The sequence below is a fragment of the Thamnophis elegans genome, chromosome 1 (assembly GCF_009769535.1).
Source record: "Thamnophis elegans isolate rThaEle1 chromosome 1, rThaEle1.pri, whole genome shotgun sequence".
Classification (NCBI taxonomy): Eukaryota; Metazoa; Chordata; class Lepidosauria; order Squamata; family Colubridae; genus Thamnophis; species Thamnophis elegans.
Window position 1 is genome coordinate 134,707,552 of NC_045541.1, and position 18,075 is coordinate 134,725,626.

At 34.5% G+C, this 18,075-nt stretch overlaps 1 protein-coding gene across 1 annotated transcript in view; it reads left to right on the forward strand.

Moving 5' to 3' along the window:
• LOC116506152 (neurexin-3-beta-like) overlaps positions 1–18,075 on the forward strand; it is a 503,635-nt gene that overhangs the window by 463,907 nt on the left and 21,653 nt on the right. Inside the window, exon 8 of the mRNA XM_032213810.1 lies at positions 1,945–2,020. Coding sequence (XP_032069701.1) covers positions 1,945–2,020 — 76 coding nt within the window. The remainder of the gene's footprint in view (positions 1–1,944; positions 2,021–18,075) is intronic.

An 18,075-nucleotide genomic window follows, 5' to 3' on the forward strand; every position in this document is an offset into this window, starting at 1 on the left:
GTGTATCCAACAGGAATTCTGATTAAATAGGCCCCACAACACTGTGGGATCTGTATCTTTTATATACTGTTTACAGAACTGCAATAGTAAAGAGTGGGGAATGGCAGAATCAGGCACTTGTTGAGATCATATTGCCAAGAGCTGGATACTTTCATACTCTTGTGCATGAACAATATGCCTGAGTCCAGAGGCTTCCACAAAACCCTCCTATTGGTCTCCGATACTAATTCTACTAATTGGAGCAATTACATGAAAGACTTACTACTGGGAAGGGAAGCCATTATACTTCTTAACACACCGCAGTACATGCTGCTCTTTAATTAGCACAGTCACAGCCACTCACGTGCTCAGAATTACTAGTTGAAAAGTTCATGGAACATGGGCTCTGATTCACTGACACCAGAGACACTCTTGATGTGGCCTCAGTTTTTCAGAGACTATAGTGCATCTGCCATGCATTACCATACCAGGGGACTACATCCCAGTGTCATAAGGGAGACAAATACTTTGCTTTTTTGTGGAATTGAAACAAAATAGCCTTCATTTGATAGTAAGGTAAAGATAAAGGTTCCCTCGCACATATGTGCTAGTCATTCCCAACTCTAGGGGGCGGTGCTCATCCATTTCAAAGCCGAAGCCAGCACTGTCTGAAGACATCTCATGTGGCCGGCATGACTAAACTCCAAAGGCGCATGGAACGCTGTTACCATCCCACCAAAGTTGGTTCCTTTTTTTTCTACTTGCATTTTTACATGTTTTCTAACTGCTAAATTGGCAGAAGCTGAAACAAGTAATGGGAGCTCATTCCATTACACAATACTAGGGATTCAAACTGCTAACTGCCGACCTTTCTGATCGACAAGCTCAGCATCTTAATCACTGAGCCACTGTGTCCCTATCTTTTGATAGTAGTACATTTTTACTCTCCAAACCATACCTACAGCTAGATTACACAGTCTTTTATATGTAGAAATATTGTGCATTTTGCTCTGTGTAAATGCAATCATATCATGTATGTTTATATGCATAACTCTCTTACAAAGTATATTTTAATTTTTAAAATATTGTACCCAGAAATTGATGAGGATTTAGTTATGCATCTATGCCATTTTATTTATTTATTTATTTATTTATTTATTTATTTATTTATTTATTTATTTATTTACTATATTTTAATTTGTCTAGTTAACTAACTGGGAAAATTATACAAAATTAGGTAAACTTTTTTATGGTACTATATTAAGTTCTCTAGAACTTGCTGATAGTCTCTACTGTGGCATAAGAGTGTATAATACAGTACTAACTTGTCATTATATTTTTCAAAACAAGGTCCAAAACTCAATATTAAACTCCCTGCTGCATATGTAGTAACTACTTTGTCTTTGGTGTTTTCAAATATGGAGAGTTGTCTAGATAATGCTGAGCAAAATGAATCAGTGGCTGAAGTTTATGGCAATTTTCTATGTTCCTACATATGGGAAATATGTATTCTAGAAGTACCTTAGAACCATTGTAACTTAATATGGAAAGCAATGAATCCCATTACAGTAATTTAATAGAATCTTGGGCTAGAAATAGAATACACAAAAAGTCTCAAAGGTGCTTTTCCAAAAGACAACTAGACTTTTTGGGGGGTTTTTTTTCCCTTGAAAACATTTTGCTTTCAAGGAACATTGAAAACAAGACCTTTTCAAGGAAAAAAAAACAAGAAAGTCAAGTTGCATTTTGGAAACGCACCTTTGGGACAACCATGACCTGGATGGATGGTTGAGAATCTCCATAAATATTCAAAAAGAGAAATAAAGCCAACAGTCTAAATAATAAGAAAAATATGTGTCTTAGAAATTTCTAAGCTATGGCTCAAAGACTGCTGTTCTTTGGAATATGATTCCCTTCATTTGATCTTTGTTTCCCTTTTTTTCTTTTGTTCTTATTCAACATCAGACAACAGATGACCTTGTTTCTTCAGCAGAATGTTCTAACGATGATGAAGATTTCATTGAATGCGAGCAGAGTGTAGGTAAGCCAGGTCAGTCTTCTTTTTTGGCTTGCTTTTTACAACTGATAATGCCAATACATATATGTGGGTCTGAATGTATACATATATATGTATGCTCATATATGTATACGTGACATATGTATATATGGATAGAAATGTGTAATAAATTATCACTGTTTAAAGCCAAGCATCCAATCCCATGGAACTGGCAGGAGCAAAACATGAATGGGCCATATCATGTTGGAAAGCCAACTTTGAAAAACCAGTGCCTGTTCAGTTTATTGTAAACCATTGTGCTATGAATTTGTAATGGTTTTTGAACTGGCTCTGGTGGGGGAGAAAGGAAGCAGATTGAAGATTTTTTTCATAAAACAATAATAAAAGTCTAACTATTAATTAACAAAAGAAGTAGATAGGGGGCAAAAGAGGTAAAACCATGGCTGTTTTTACATCTTTCTGACAGATATGAAAACATGCCTCAAAAGTTCTATTTGTCCATGGGATTTTAAAAGCAGTTAACATGGCAATGTATTTTTTTGCTAATACTGTACTTTGTTTATTTAACTAGTCTGAGGAGATTTAAACCACAGTGTATCTGCAACAATTATTACTCTCTGCCATGCTATCTGCAGCAATGATGCTTCAAAATGTATCCACTAAAATGCCAAAACTGATTAGAAAATTTTGAAATGGGCTCAAATTTTCCCTTTGAGCATAGATACATTTTGATAATTTTATGGCTTTGAAGAGGGGAGGAATAGATACGACTGTACAATATCCAGCAGGCAACTGCAATCTACTTTATTTTAAAAAAAATTGTTTCAAGCTTTTATTTAAGTTTCATTTATTTTTAGGCTTGTTCTGAATTAAAATAGTTATCTAATAGAGAACAGAATTTCATCCAATTTTTGTGTGTGTTGTAAAAAGTTTTCTGCAAATCTGTCCTTAAACCACAAAGCACAAAAAAGTCTTCTTTCTTTTCTTTTCTTTTGCTTTTGTTAGAAACAAACAAAAAAGAAGGGGTGGAGTGGATAGGTTATTATATTATTTTGAAAAGCTTTATGTTTGCTAAAAATCAAACTTCAGGTGGTTATGTTCATTGTTTCCTGAAGCATTTCAGTTCAATACAGTAATAGTAATAGAAATCATCCAAAGCTAGCGCTTTCACATTTCTCTTCCACTACTCATATTCTGCTTGCATTTTGGGGTAAGACTTGCTCTGACAGTAGTAAAGACCATTGTGGCTTTGCATGTAGCTAGGAAGTTCCACAAAAAGGCTAGAGAGCCAGTTTGGTTTAGTGGTTAAGACATTTGACTAAAAAATGGAAGACTGTGTGCTCCTGCCGTAGGCATGAAAACCAGCTGGGTCATTTTGGGCCAGTCACTTTCTCTCGAGACAAATCACCGCATGGAATTGTTGTTGAGAGAAAAAATTGAAGGAGCATTAGCAATAGCACTTAGGCTTATACAATGCTCTATAGTGCTTTACAGCATTCTCTGAGCAGTTCACAATGTCAGCATTGTCCCCAAACAATCTGAGTCTGATTTTATCAACCTCAGAATGATAGAATCTTGAACTAGTCAGGATCAAACTCCTGGCAGTGAGCAGAGTTAATTTGCAACACTGCATTCTAACCACTGCACCACCACAGCTCCTTTGATATATTTGCTGCCTTGAATTATTTATAAACATAATAAAGATGGGAAATGAATGAATCAATGAATGGATGGTGTTAAGCAACACAGATTTAACATTTAACATTGGCATTCATGTTGACATACAATTCAGTACAAACTGATTATATTATTTGAAATATGCTCATGAAGATTTTATGGAATCCTCATTGCACTGATGATATTACCCTGTCAAGTAATAATGAAACACCTGCAAGCTCAGAAAGTACCAAGGACTCCACAATTTAACAGTGAATTACATATATGCTCTTCTATTGGGTTTCGGCCAATTTAAGCATCAATACTCTTGCTTTAACAGCTGCTTTGCTGTGTTGCATAACTGGGAGTTCAAGCTGCTCCTTTCCTAACATTCCTCTTTTTTTCATGGCCATGTTCTGCTGGAATATAGTCTGGCGTTTATGAAAAGAAAGTCATAGGTCTTAAACAAAGTGGTGATTTATAAATCTCATGTGGTAGGGATTTGTGAGTTTTGTGAGCTCCTTCCTTAGGGCTGTACTAGAGAATTTCTCCTATAGACAGAGTTCTTTGACCTTCTTTCTTGTGACTGATCATGTTTTTCAGCTTTTCTTGGCACTCCTATTGTAACTTCATCCATCACAGATGGATATGCTGCACAGATATGCAGTCTGCAAGAAAAGAAAAATAAGGATGGCTATTTAAAAATGGATCTGAATCTCTTATATCTCTTATACCAGATCCAAACTTGGTCTTTTGTTTAGTCTTCAACAAGATACAGTTAGATTGTGAGTTTTATGTAGAAAGAGCTGAAATATATATTTGAACCCCACTGCTAATTTTTATGAGTCTGTTAATCTTTTTTCTTTTTCTCTAATTTGTCCTACATTTGCACTTAAACTAGAATCCTTTTTCACCCTTTATCAGTCTGTTCCTCTTAGCCATCACCTGAAGACATCTTGTGAAGGCAGTATCATTACTTCTTCCATGGTGATGCATTGCCGTCTTTAGGACCTTGAGACGTGGCATCAATGAATGAATCAAGTTACGACAAATGTAGGAAGTGCCTGTTCATCCATAAAGAAACATAGTTTAGAAACATAGAGTCCTACCATAAAAGTACTGAGAGAAAAAGAACTTCAAATTACATTATAATGGTCACTAAATTATGCTTTGGTCATTGTCCCCTGGTTGATAAAACTTCTAGAAGCTTCTGTTTTAAACCTTTTAAAATTCTCAACACATTCCCTTTTTTTTTAGTTTTAAAGTAAATGCTTCCAGCTTGTTTCAGACACAGATATTTTTTCAGTGCTACTCCTCTTGTTGATAGGATGTGTTAGAAAATTTGAATCATATGGAATATTTTCAGTTTTATGGCTATATGTACACTGGATGTTAAGTCTGGCATCACAAAGGAATCTAAATGTTCAAGTGTGCATGAACATGTATGCATTTATTAATATGTGCAAACAAGCATTACATGCACATACAAATGAAGGTTCTCTTTAAAAGAATCTTAAAGTAGCAATCATTGCTATTATATCTCTGCTTTGATTGATCAAATTGAAGTTGCTGCTCATTATCTGAAATGTACTATTTCTGGAAGACCCAGCATATCATCTGCTAATTTTCTTCCAAGAATTAGGAGAATTCTGTGACCTCCAGGCTTCCAAGTTATTTTTTTTTTAAAAAAAGTATTCTTCTTCCAAGTTCTTGGCAAGATGTAGTGATTAGGATGGTATAGAATTACAAATTGATGGTTTGATTCAAAGGACTTTTGATCAACGTATTCGTTCTGGCATTAAATCTGTTAACATAATATTCAAAGCATTGAATGAGTTCCCTGCAAATTACTTTTTTAATTTATTAATTTAACTTAATTTTTAATTCATATATTCAACATGCCAATTCCAAAAATCTATGCCAGAATTTTTAAGCTGGGATGAGATAATTTCTATATTAGAGAAATTCTATATTCTGCATATTCTCTGCATGTTTTCTGGACAATTTGGAGGCTGCTAGGTTTCATCCTAGCACAGAATACTTCAAAAATGTATTAAGATTAAACCACTGAAGCTAACTGGCTTAAATTTTACTGGAAAAAGTATTGTAAAAGATCCATCATTTTAGCTATTTTCATCCAGAATCAGTTGAAAATATTTTACTGCATTATAACTAATGATTTGATTTTTTTTCAAACTGCTTTGAATTGAATCTTGTTGCTTTCCAATTTCAATTTCAAATTGAATTACATCACATACATAAAATTTCAATATAAATCCGATCTTGGATTAATTATTTATGTAATCCTTAGTAATGCAACTCAGTGAGGATCTTCATAAATCTGTGTATACTTTGTCAGGTTAACTAGATCCCTTTCTCTTTCCTACTTTCCTACTTTCTTCCCACTGGGGGGAAATTGTTCATGTATCAATAATTGATACATGTACATAACATCTAAATTATGTACTTTCTTCATCGAAAAACTTAATAAAGTTAAGATGCATATAAATTGAATGAATGAATGAATGAATGAATGAATGAGATAATATATTCAAGAAACCCAAAAGTTTTTTTCTTGATAAGAATTTGCATATACTAATATTCTGTAGCAATAAAAAGATAGCATGTAAAAAAAATATGACAATTTAGAACCTAAGCAGCTGTTTCTTTGGTTACAAAGGTTAACTCTTGCTGAAGCACTTGCATGAAATGGTAATTATTTTGATAAGGGTGCTAGTGTGTGTTTCTCAATTATTCTTGGTTATAGGAGCAACTGTACCACTAGACAAACAGATGGAGATAGCCAGAGAAGCCCATGCCCTGCTCTTCCTTCAGTCCCTAGCCATTCTCATTTCGTGTTCCCCACACTAATGGCATTACAAGTGTCAGACAAACTGCCCTGCACCCCTAAACTAGCTGTATTCATTAGCATCAGGTTACTAAGTGGCATTTTCAAGGTTGAAATATGATTCATCTGCCAGTCCAGTCAGCTTCTGTACATGGAATGGAATACAAACTGCAAGAATACTTGGCTTAGCTTCTTGGCACTTTTTTCTAACCAAATAACATTCACACATCCCACCTGTCACTTGATTAGCATCAACAGACTTAGTTATCTAACTGGTCAGAGGAACAAGCCAAATAACTCATAAAATAAAAAAGCATGACTATTTAGTGAGGAGAAATCAAGTGAGAACCAATGAGCAGCACACACTAGCATTCATACTTGATCTCATTAAATTCTGCTAGTGCAAAGGTTACCTCTGTGTTAAAGGGACATTAAGCTGACCTGTGTAAAGGCTAAAACTAATTAATATTGAGCTTCATCTAGAAGATTTTTGGTCAAGAACAGCAAATTGAAACAATTAAGATGAGGGAGAAAAATACCAATCAAGAGCTTATTGTCTGATAACTAGATTCACAAGTCATTTGTTTGGTAGATCATCTAAATAAATGTCCATATCCTATAGCTCCTTTTCTGGAGCACTGATTCACTTGATCATTTGTTGCTGTTTAGCAAGAGCGTTTACATAATTTCTGAATATTAGATATCAAAACTGGAGACCAAGTTGAAAAGCACAACTACTTTAAAAAGAATTGTGTTATAGCTAACATTGTTCATTGGAACTTCCAAGCTACATGTACATGTCTACAAGAAATAAACAAAATAGCAAGTTTTACTCTTTTTTTCATGCAAATGTCTTATAGGGTTCCTTTAATTAAATTTGCATTTGTTATTCTTTAACTTGTCCTTTCCAAGCCCCAAAAGCCCCTCTCAAGGATCTGATATTTATATGTTCACTATATACTCTGTATGTATGCATGCACATGTATATGCACACATACAGTATTTTTGCTTAGAATAAATTAAAACTGAATTGATAAGTAGCCGTCATCACCTAATCTTCATGGCCTCATCTAATTCTGTCATCTACTAAAGTGGAGAGAGATGCATGATATGTTAATTAGTGTGCAAAGCATGTGAAATTTATAAAGCAATTTTTTAATGTGATGTTAAATTTTGGTTTCATGTGATTAAGTGATATTTCAATTTTCTAGTTATCCTTGGGGAAGGCTGGGGCAGAGGGAATAAAAATTCTATATATGTATCTTTAATGTCTGCATGATTAGCCTTGGTCACATAAAATATTTAAGTTGATTGTATATATTGGAATAACATTTTCTGTCATTTCACCTCATTTTGTGCCGCATGAATTTTTGGTGGTTGATCATTCTTTATATAAAACGTGTGGTACTACATACCATTTCTTTTAATTTGAAAGTATTTGATGCATTCTTTTTTAATACAATTATTTCTGGAATAATTCCAATGAAATAATAATTCTACTCAAGAGAAATATAGATCTGCAATCAAACCAAGGCAACAAAATCTTTTCTTGCCATCTAAATAACTTAAATTTTGATATTGAAATAAATTCACCCAAGAAAGTTGTGTGCTAAAGAATGAAGTTTCGTCCTTCCTTTTTATTTTTATTATTACCTTATTCCCACCTTTCTTCCTCTCTTCTTGTGTGGAGTGCCTCCTTCTTGCCTTCTTTTTAGATGTTCTTTGATTTTTAGAAAGACACATATCAGTTGAAAAGTCCCTCTAAAAGCTTCCTCAAAATCTCCAGCATATTACCCGCATACAAATAGTTGATGGCATAAAAAGAATTTTATTGCAAGTGCAGAATATCTGTCATATGCACTTTATTTCTTTTGGAGTTAGTGCAAAAACACATCTTTGTGGCATGAAATAATTAGCTGACATAGCTACCCATTTATGGCCTTCATTAATTAGTGCATGGTTGTGGTAATGCCATCTTGTTTCATCAGAGTGATGTGCTCAGGCTAACCTAGCAATTCTAATTTTGTGGTCCAGTTGGAGGGAAATATTTATTTACATTTTAAAATATGTTTTAGATAAGTTTATTTTCTTTTTGGCTAATTTGTGCAAATATCATTGGCTATTTCAGCAGCCTCAATTCTTATATTTATTTACTTTTTTTAAAAAAAGAAGTTATTTTGCTTTTCTCCTTCCCTCCCAACTTACCCCCACCCAATAGCAATCCTATATCTTCTTTATGTTCATCCGTCATATTTTTGTCTCTTGGAACTCATTGTTCTTGTGTGGTTGTGCGATTCTGTTCTCTGTTTGTACGATGTTCTAATTCCTCACACTCACTTCCTTTCCTGCCTACTTCTTCCTTCCCTTTAAATTTTTCCTTGAAGAAATTTCACAAAAGGGCAAAGATATTTAATATCTCCAACACTGATGCCTGAATTGTAGAGGGGTGTAATAACTTTGGAGAAATTGTATGACTTGGAACTTACTTGAATAAGTTTGAATCTGTATTATTCCACTACTAAAAAGACAGGTTCTTTGTGGGGAACAAACTAAAATGGTCTTTACACAGTGTTTGCAACTCAAGCAGACATATTAATGCAACTCAACCATTAATATTATAATATTAATAATAATATAAAATACTACAACATGCATTTTAATTGTATTTATCAATTTTTTCAAACCAGCTATCTTTTTTACTATTATAGTAATAACAGTATTAACAGTAATAACAGTAATATAAAATACTACAAAATGCATTTTTTAAAATTTTATTTAAAAAAAACCCATCTCCTTCACAGGGAGATTTAACTGGGATTTAAATACAATCCACAGACTAACCATATCATTAAAAGTACAACAGTACAACTAATTTACTCAAAGGATCTCTGGAGAATCCAGTAAACAGAATTTTAGATAGACCAAGGTATTGTTTTAATAACGTGATTGCTAAATTAGAACAATAACAATTAAAATTAGGTAATTTGGAAGTTTATACATTTGGTGTTAATTTTATTCTTTATAGTGTCACTCAAAGATGTTTACCCTAACGAAAGGTTTAAGGGAACAAGAAAGATAGAAGGAGATATGAGGAAATGAGAGGAGGCAATGTTGTCAAATCGATAGTATTTTGTGAATGAAGTTGAGTGTTGCACTGTCAGGAAACACCAGAGACTGTAGTTTGTGTGCTTTGCTTATAGAACAAGTTGGCCAAAATTTTGAATTCTTTTCCATAGTTTTACTAACCTAAAGCCAGACTAGCTGTGCAGTTAAGCTAGCGGTTTTAGAGTAAACTGCACATTTGGGTTTAGGTAACTATAGACATGTAAGTCAAAATTCCTAAGCATTTTCCAATATAGTTCACTCTTTACATATAATTTCTGTTTGGAAATGGATGTCAGTTTTGGGTATTTTTTTTTTAAACGTATGAACAAATGTTGTCTAATAATGAATGGTGTGATTTATTCCACTGGGTTTCATAGCAATCCTCCTGAGTCATCTCAAATGCCATTCCAGAGGGTCTCCCAAACTTAAGGGCAACTTTGCAGTGGTGGACAGACTGCAGTGGAAAGGAAAAAAAACAGGAAAGCTTTCTCAGAGAATTTTATTTACAAGTTTTTACTATTTCACTCAGACCTCTTCAACATTGTGCCCTCTAGAAGTATTGGATTGCAACTCCAAGGCTTATATAATGTCATCTTTTTTTCATAACGATAACATTAGCAGTGCTATATAAATTCCAGTAAGAAAGCTTTCTTCCTTTTTAAGTATTTGGTTAAAGGAGATTTAGGTAGAGCTAGCACTTTAGGAAAAATTGTTGCACATAATAATAATTATATACATACATACACATACTATTTCATTTATTTCAGAATTTATTAATTACCCATGGGAATAATAAATATAGGATGCTATGAAATTTAAAATAATGGAAACAAATACAATTAAGCTCACTGGAGAGAGCAGTTTTAGATAGGCGATAAATTCTTTTGATTCTTTATGCAGATCTAATTAGTTTGCTGTTACAAATATATATGCAGAGAGAACATGTTCACATATATCAAGACTGGCAACTTTCCCACATTTTTCTCAAACTCAAAATGATGTATAACCAAAAAAATGAATTTAATCGGAACTGTATTTTGAAAATAGATGAAAAATATACCTATCAGGGAAAATATGTACAGGTGTGCATATATTACTACAATTATTTGAGGCAGACAGTTATTGCTGGAAAGGTCTGCAGTGATCAGAAACATAAACCAATGTGAGAAAAGTTGTATTATATATACAGGTATGACCAGGAATTCCTTTTTGTTTCTGATTTTTGTCTTTTTCATTTTGTGGGTTGGTAACAATTTTCTAAGTTTTCATTTTGATTTTAATAACGTTCAGGACTTTAGGACTTATACCAGAGTTTTTTCATGTGTCCCATTTCAGAATGCCATGGAACAGTGCTAACCTTTGACAATTGTGCTAACAAAATTAGGATAGGAAAATGAAAGAGGGTGCTATGTAATGCTAGGTAACTTGCAGTCAAGAGAAAAAAACCAAGTAAGCATAGAATAAATAAGATAACTCAATAAGTCACAGTTTGATGTAGAAGTAAAGGCACCATGCTAAAAACCGTAGGCACAAAACCAGCTGGGTGAACTTGAGCAACTCACTTTCTCCTAGCCCTAGGAAGCAGGCAGTCGCAACCCACTTTTGAAAATGTTGCCAAGAAAACTGCAGGATTTGCACACGCAGTGGCCAGGAATTGAAGGCACACACAAGAAAGAAAAGCAAGTATTTTTTTTAAAAAATGACATTTTCCAATGAAAAAAAGAAACATTTTTGACAGGTCCCCCCCCCTTTTATCCACTTATTTATTTCAATTGGTACACTCCCCAACTCATGAGAACTGCAAAACAGCAAAAACAGTAGGAAAAAAAATAAAGATGGCAAAACTAAGCAGCAACAATATGCACCTCTTGTAATGATTACTTCCATCCTAGTTGAAGGCCTGGACAAACAGCCAGGTCTTCATGGCCCCTCTGAAAGGCCAGTAGGATGAGAACTCAGGTAAAACCTCATTTCAAAGGGCAAGTGCTGCAAAGGACAAGACAAACTTCCAGGTCTGATAGTTGATATTGTTTAATGGAAGGAACCCAGAGCATGTCAAGCCTGCTGGATTAATACAGACAGACAGATAATAAAGGAGATAGGTGGTCCCTCAAGTAGGTGATCCTATGCCATGTAGGGCATTATAGGTAACAGTTAGCAATATGAATCACATCCAGAAGCAAACTCAAAGAGCAAAGATGTTACATGACATACTGAAGCATGTCCATCACTGTTTACTGTAAACAGTGAATAAGTTGGAGCTTCTGGATGATCTTCAAGAGGAGGCCCATGTAGTCCTCATTTCAATAACCAAGTTGGAAGCTGACAAGATTGACTGAATGTGTGATGGGCTTCCCAATTTAGGAAGTGGCACAATGGCATACCAGATAAAGACTTCCTTGGCTATAACTGCCACCTTCTCATTGAACAGGAGCTATGAAACCAGCACATTCCCCAATGTGTACAGCACTCTTGAATCCCCATCCCCATGCCCAGACCTGGGGGGCCCAAACATCCACAGCTCTGTCTTGCTAGGATTGAATTGGAGATGTCTCCTTCCACTATAGTAAATTAACTATATGGGACTATAGATACATAGTATAACATATATTTGCAAAGGAAAGAATAATATTCCAACACTTATCATATACTTTGGATCTTATTACTTTAAAAAAGCCTTGAATTCATAGAAAGTTTTGAAAGAGAGATTTTGAAAGAGAAGATTTGAAAGCACAGTTGGTTAGTTAGCTTGATAAAATGATCAGCATCATTTTCATGACCAGAAAATGTCATAAATGTACAAGATCAGTGGTAGGAGGACAATGATAGAAATTCTATAATGGAGAAAAAACAGGTAGGCTTTCCTTCCAAAATTGCTCTGTCAAGAATTAGAATATCTTGAAATCCAATTAATCTGAGATTATTATTAATTAATTACATTTAATTTAATTTAATTTAAGTTTAGCCAATTTTTGTTTGGATTCTTCTTAGCTTGGATTGGAAACAAGCATAATAGTATGAAGTACTGCAATTTACAGCGTGGAGAGCTTCAACTAAGGCTATCAATAGGATTAACATTATGTTTTATTATTATTTCATTCTTTTTGTTGTTATTTGTTGAGTCGGAGGCTACATAAATGTAATGACTTGCTGAATAAATATATAAAGGCATAATTTTTACTTAACCAACAGAAGCAGAGAACTTAATCTAAGAAAATTCACTGTGATACAACTCGGAATACCAAACAGTTCCACACAATTGCTGAACAGAGAGAACAGGCACAAAAAGCAGTTGTTGCACATTTAATTCAAATATTAATCTGTGCACTTGACTAACATTGCTGGGTTTATTGCAAATGGGTACTTTACCATTTTGTAACTGACAGTGACAGTTTCCTGCTGTTGCACTATTCATTGTCGTATTACACACAGTTGCACATCTTTACTTTTAAGCTGTCAGTCAAAAGTGTACTTAATTTAATCACTTTTATAAAAGACAATTTATTTTTTAAAATGTGCTGATAGCAAATCTATATATGACTTTCAATATTACCTGGAAAGAAAGATTTTGCTCACCACCTAATAGCTCCAGATTGCAGAGCTTATTTTAGAGAATACTGTATTATATAACCTAATATAAAACTTACTGGTTTTTGCTTATATTTTCAATAGTGCCTCTGTCAACTCGCAAAGCAATCATGGTCTGCTCTCGAGTTGCCATGGGCAGGAAAGGGGGAGCAGTTCAGCAGCCACGTTCAGAAGCACATTCCATTCATACCTTTCTCAAAGAGGGATCTCAGATTACTAAAGCCGGCATGAAAAGTGTGGGTTTTATAGCCCTCAAAAGTGCCTCATTGGACAATGTGATTAATGACACACTCTGGGAGGAGGAGGGAAAACAGGGTCAGAGGTGAACCCTAAATCACGTGCGGCAGAGTTGACCATAAACGGGAACAGTGCTGACATGATGCTCCTAATAAATAACTGAATTTCTTTTGAAATTTGGCTCAAGGATCATGATTTAATTAGGGTATCCGTCGGAACCCTGACAGTCTCTTTTTTTTCTTTTTAAGACCTGATATGTAAACTAGCTGAATGAATATAGAATCAAAGTAGGGACACTTTTAGGAACTGTCCTTGGTGCTGAAATAAAACATATTTTTAATAGTTTCCTTTGCTGACATGTTAAAAATATGGATCAAATATCATATATGCAGATGGTTGGAAGAGGCAAGCAAAGTGATGGGAAAATTTGAGAAATATTTAAGTAGTCTGTTACATTTTGTCCTCCACCCCCAATTTTTTATCACTAGATTCTGCCATTTTAATCACTGGACATATTGTGCATCTTTATGTAGATGCTGAAACATTATATAGTACATTTGGTTCTGATTCATGTATTATTTAGCTGAACAGAAGAAGGATGAGGAATTAGTCAAATTATATGTACCCTTTTCCACATCTCTTCCTTTTTGTTAACCATTTATAAGCTTCTAATTTTTCTATATGAAAACAAGTGAGAATATAATTTTAGCTTTAAGGGTAAACTCATCCATATTATGTTCATGTATAAATAAATGCCTGGTTCTTAATAATGTATTTTTCAATGAAACCATTTTGGTGTTATATTTAAGAATAAAACATAGATGACTAAAATTATCTAAAAAGATTATATATGTGATAATTATACAAGTAGTTACCAGAGTACATTAAAAAATAGACTACAAATTTACTTGTTGAAATAAAAGTGTAGGAAAACTGCAGCTAAAGAGCTCTATTATCATTTAGTGAAATGAAGATTATTTTAGCATTTAATTGTAACAAAGTATAAGAGATAATTATAATTATAATATGGATTTCTTAGGGAATACAAGGCCATAGTATTAAAGTTTATTTAAAAATAATCAAAAAATGTTGATTAGGAACTGTCGATGATCATTTATTTATTTATTTATTTATTTATTTATTTATTTATTTATTTATTTATTTATTTTAAGAATTTGGTTTCATTTCTTTTTATTACTAAATTAACAGCCTTTGGTAAAGCATATATATTTTCTTCCCTATCAGAGATTTCAGATTTACTCATTGAAATGGTGAAACAGAATATGTTTAAATGAGGAACAGAAAGATATAATATTTGTTTTTTTATTTTTGTTTTTGTTTCTTGATTACTGAAAAAAATGCATTTCTGGGAGAGTGTTTAAATAGTCCTATATATTTTCCTTCCTTGCTTGTTTCTTCTCTCCCTCCGTCCCTCCCTTCATTATTTTTAACAGGAGATACAAAACAAACAGTCCATTGTAGAATTTTTGTGATCTTCCCAACAGATGCTATTTTCCATATCTGTCAGTATTGTTAGGATATTTTTTTCCTGCAGCATGAAACACTCTCCAAAATAAACTTTTTCCCCCCAAAAGAGGAGACAGAGAGAGCAAAACCATACAAGTATTTTTAGAAACATCTGGTAAAACAAACTGTGCTTAATGTTATGCCTGCAGCATATCTCTTTTAACTATCTCCTTTAAAGATGAAAGTGATCACTGGTGCTTCTGTTTTTTGCACTGTTAAAATAATTCTCACTTGCACAAAGGAAGCCTAGCAAATCCTGATGGCTCTTAATATCCAATTTGCTTTGGACATCAACCATTTGAACTATTCTTCAGAAAACTGTATTCATTCATAACAAACAAAGGAGAGTAAACATCAATAAATCTAGTAAATGCAGCCCGCTTTTCTAATGATATTATTTCCACAAAAAAAGTAAACATTGGACCATTATTTATGTGGTTTCAGGTACCGTGTTTTTCAGAGTATAAGATGCAATGGAGTATAGGATGCACCAAGGTTTTGAAGAGGCAATTTTAAAAAAAAAAGTTTTTGCACTCTGCAGATCTCCCCAAAACAGCCCATTTTTCACGAAAACAGGCCGAATTTTTTTTCCAAAAAAGGGCATGAATAGCCTTTAGGAGGCTTATAGATTGTTCCTGGTGGCTGGGGGGGTGGCAAAATTGAGCAAAAAAGGCCTGTTTTTCACTCATTTCTGCCCTCCCCAGCCCCCAGGAGCACTCTGCAAGGCTCCTAAAGGCGATGCACGGCTATTTTGGTGAAGGGGGCAGGGTTTTGGGAGGCAAAAAATGCTGTATTCAGGGTATAACATGCACCCAGATTTTCAGCCTCTTTTTTGAGGGAAAAAGGTGTGTCTTATATGCCGAAAAATATGGTAGGTTTAAACATGCTTAACAATTTTAATTATGTTTAAACTCAGTTTTATAGAAAAGGGAGTACGAATACTAACTAACTATGATTATAGTTAACTCATATTTAGGAAAGAGCATCTCTTTTGCCTCCTTGCTAATGACCTGTATATAAAGGAGACCTGATCAGGAATAAATAAAAATAAATACAAAAGGATCCTTTATATATCGTATCAAAAATTAATTTATTTGATCAGGATCCTATTTTTATGTAAGTATCCAGGATAAAGGTGGGTTCCTGCCGGCATTACTATTGGTTCAGTGCGCAAACCACCTAAAAAGGTCTGTGCATGCACACAACATTAGAATGATGATTGTTCTGCGCATGTGAAGAACAGAAAATCAAGATGGCAGAGACAAGGATAGTACCGGTCCGGACCCATGTCCAGCCTAGTTACTATCTACTTGGCCAAACTGGTCCAAACCGATAGGAATGCACCTTTCATCCAGGACTGAAGCTTTATGGGGCAAATAGTCTTCCTCAGAGCTATTGGAAGCTGGATGCATACTGGTCAAATGTCTACCAACATAGCAATATAACCCATTGATATAAACCTTTTTCAAAGCTCTAGTAGTCAGAAATTAAAAGAATAGTAGAATTTTATAACCCACTCAGTCACTATTTACAATAAATAGATGATAGATAGATAGATAGATAGATAGATAGATAGATAGATAGATAGATAGATAGATAGATAGATGATAGGTAGGTAGGTAGGTAGGTAGGTAGGTAGGTAGGTAGGTAGGTAGATAGATAGATAGATAGATAGATAGATAGATAGATAGATAGAGATAGATAGATAGATAGATAGATAGATAGATAGATAGATAGATAGATAGATTCTATGAAGGTAGGGTTAGATATTTCCCTTCAATATCAGGCTGCCTCCCAGGAAGGTGTTTTTTTAATCCATATTTGGGACTGCCAAAGGATTGTAGTCCTAATTAGGTATATGGCCCATAACCCACACTATTGCATTCTGGACTAATTGTACTTTCTAAATAGGTTTCAAGGGCAGATCCAAGTAGAATTCACTGCAATAGTCCAAGTTTGAAATAGTCAAGACATGAATGACCATGAGCAAGACCTCCCAATCCAGGAACAACAGCAATTAGTGCACAGGTTCTTCAAGCAGAAGCCCCCACTCCAAAATGATAGAATTATATATCTGTTCTATCTGGAAGCATGCTATCCTATCCTATCCAGGGCTAAAGACAGATCTAAAGACTTTAGATCTAGAGATCTAAAGATTCAGGGAGCCCTAAAACCCTCAGTGATTTGATCTTGCTAGACTTGAAACAAAGCCAGTTATTCCTTATCCAGACAACAGAGCATCTCTAGGCACTGGGAAAGATCATTGATGGCATCACTTGGTCAGCCCATGGTACAGATGTAAAATTGTGTATCAGTATAAGGATGATACCAGTATTACTAGATAATATTACCCAGTTATTTCATTGGACGTTAAAGTGTGTGTGTGTGTGTGTGTGTGTGTGTGTGTGAGTGAGAGAGAGAGAGAGAGAGAGAGAGAGAGAGAGAGAGAGAGACAGAGAGAGTGAGTGAGAGAGAGAGAGAGAGACAGACAGACAGACAGACAGAGATCTGAGGAACTCTACAAAGTAAGGTTCTAGGGTAAGACATCATCTCCCCTACCAACTAGCCTTGGTGGAAGACAGAAAATAAATATAAAATGCTTCCCTCCCTACTATGAAAACCAGTCCACAAGGCTATTATCATTGATGGAATCAAAATCACTCTCTCCTATCCAATATTGTCACATGTCAACTACAAGTGCAATCAATAATTGAGAGCCAACTGAAAAGGTCCAGATAATTATGGTATTTCTTCCAGGTTACCCGGAGCTGAAGGTTTACCCCATTTTTAACAACCTTCGCTAAAACTGAAAATTTAGAGATAGGAAAAAAAAAACCCAAAACTGTTGTATTGAATCATGATTTCTTGAGAAAGAGTATATTACTGTTCTTTGAAAGTTGCCAGAGCCTTTTCACTCTAAAATGCATTTACTACTGTTTGAATCCAACCACACCTAGGAGAGACATGGCTGTAATGCATAATAGCTCCACTTATAGCCCTGAAGACCCTGTCACTTTCTCAGGAACAATAGGCATGAACTTCTCTAAATAAGCAAACTTGATTGTGCTGTGGCTATCTTCAAAAAATCTGCACTGTTGGCCAGCTATCTGCAAATGAG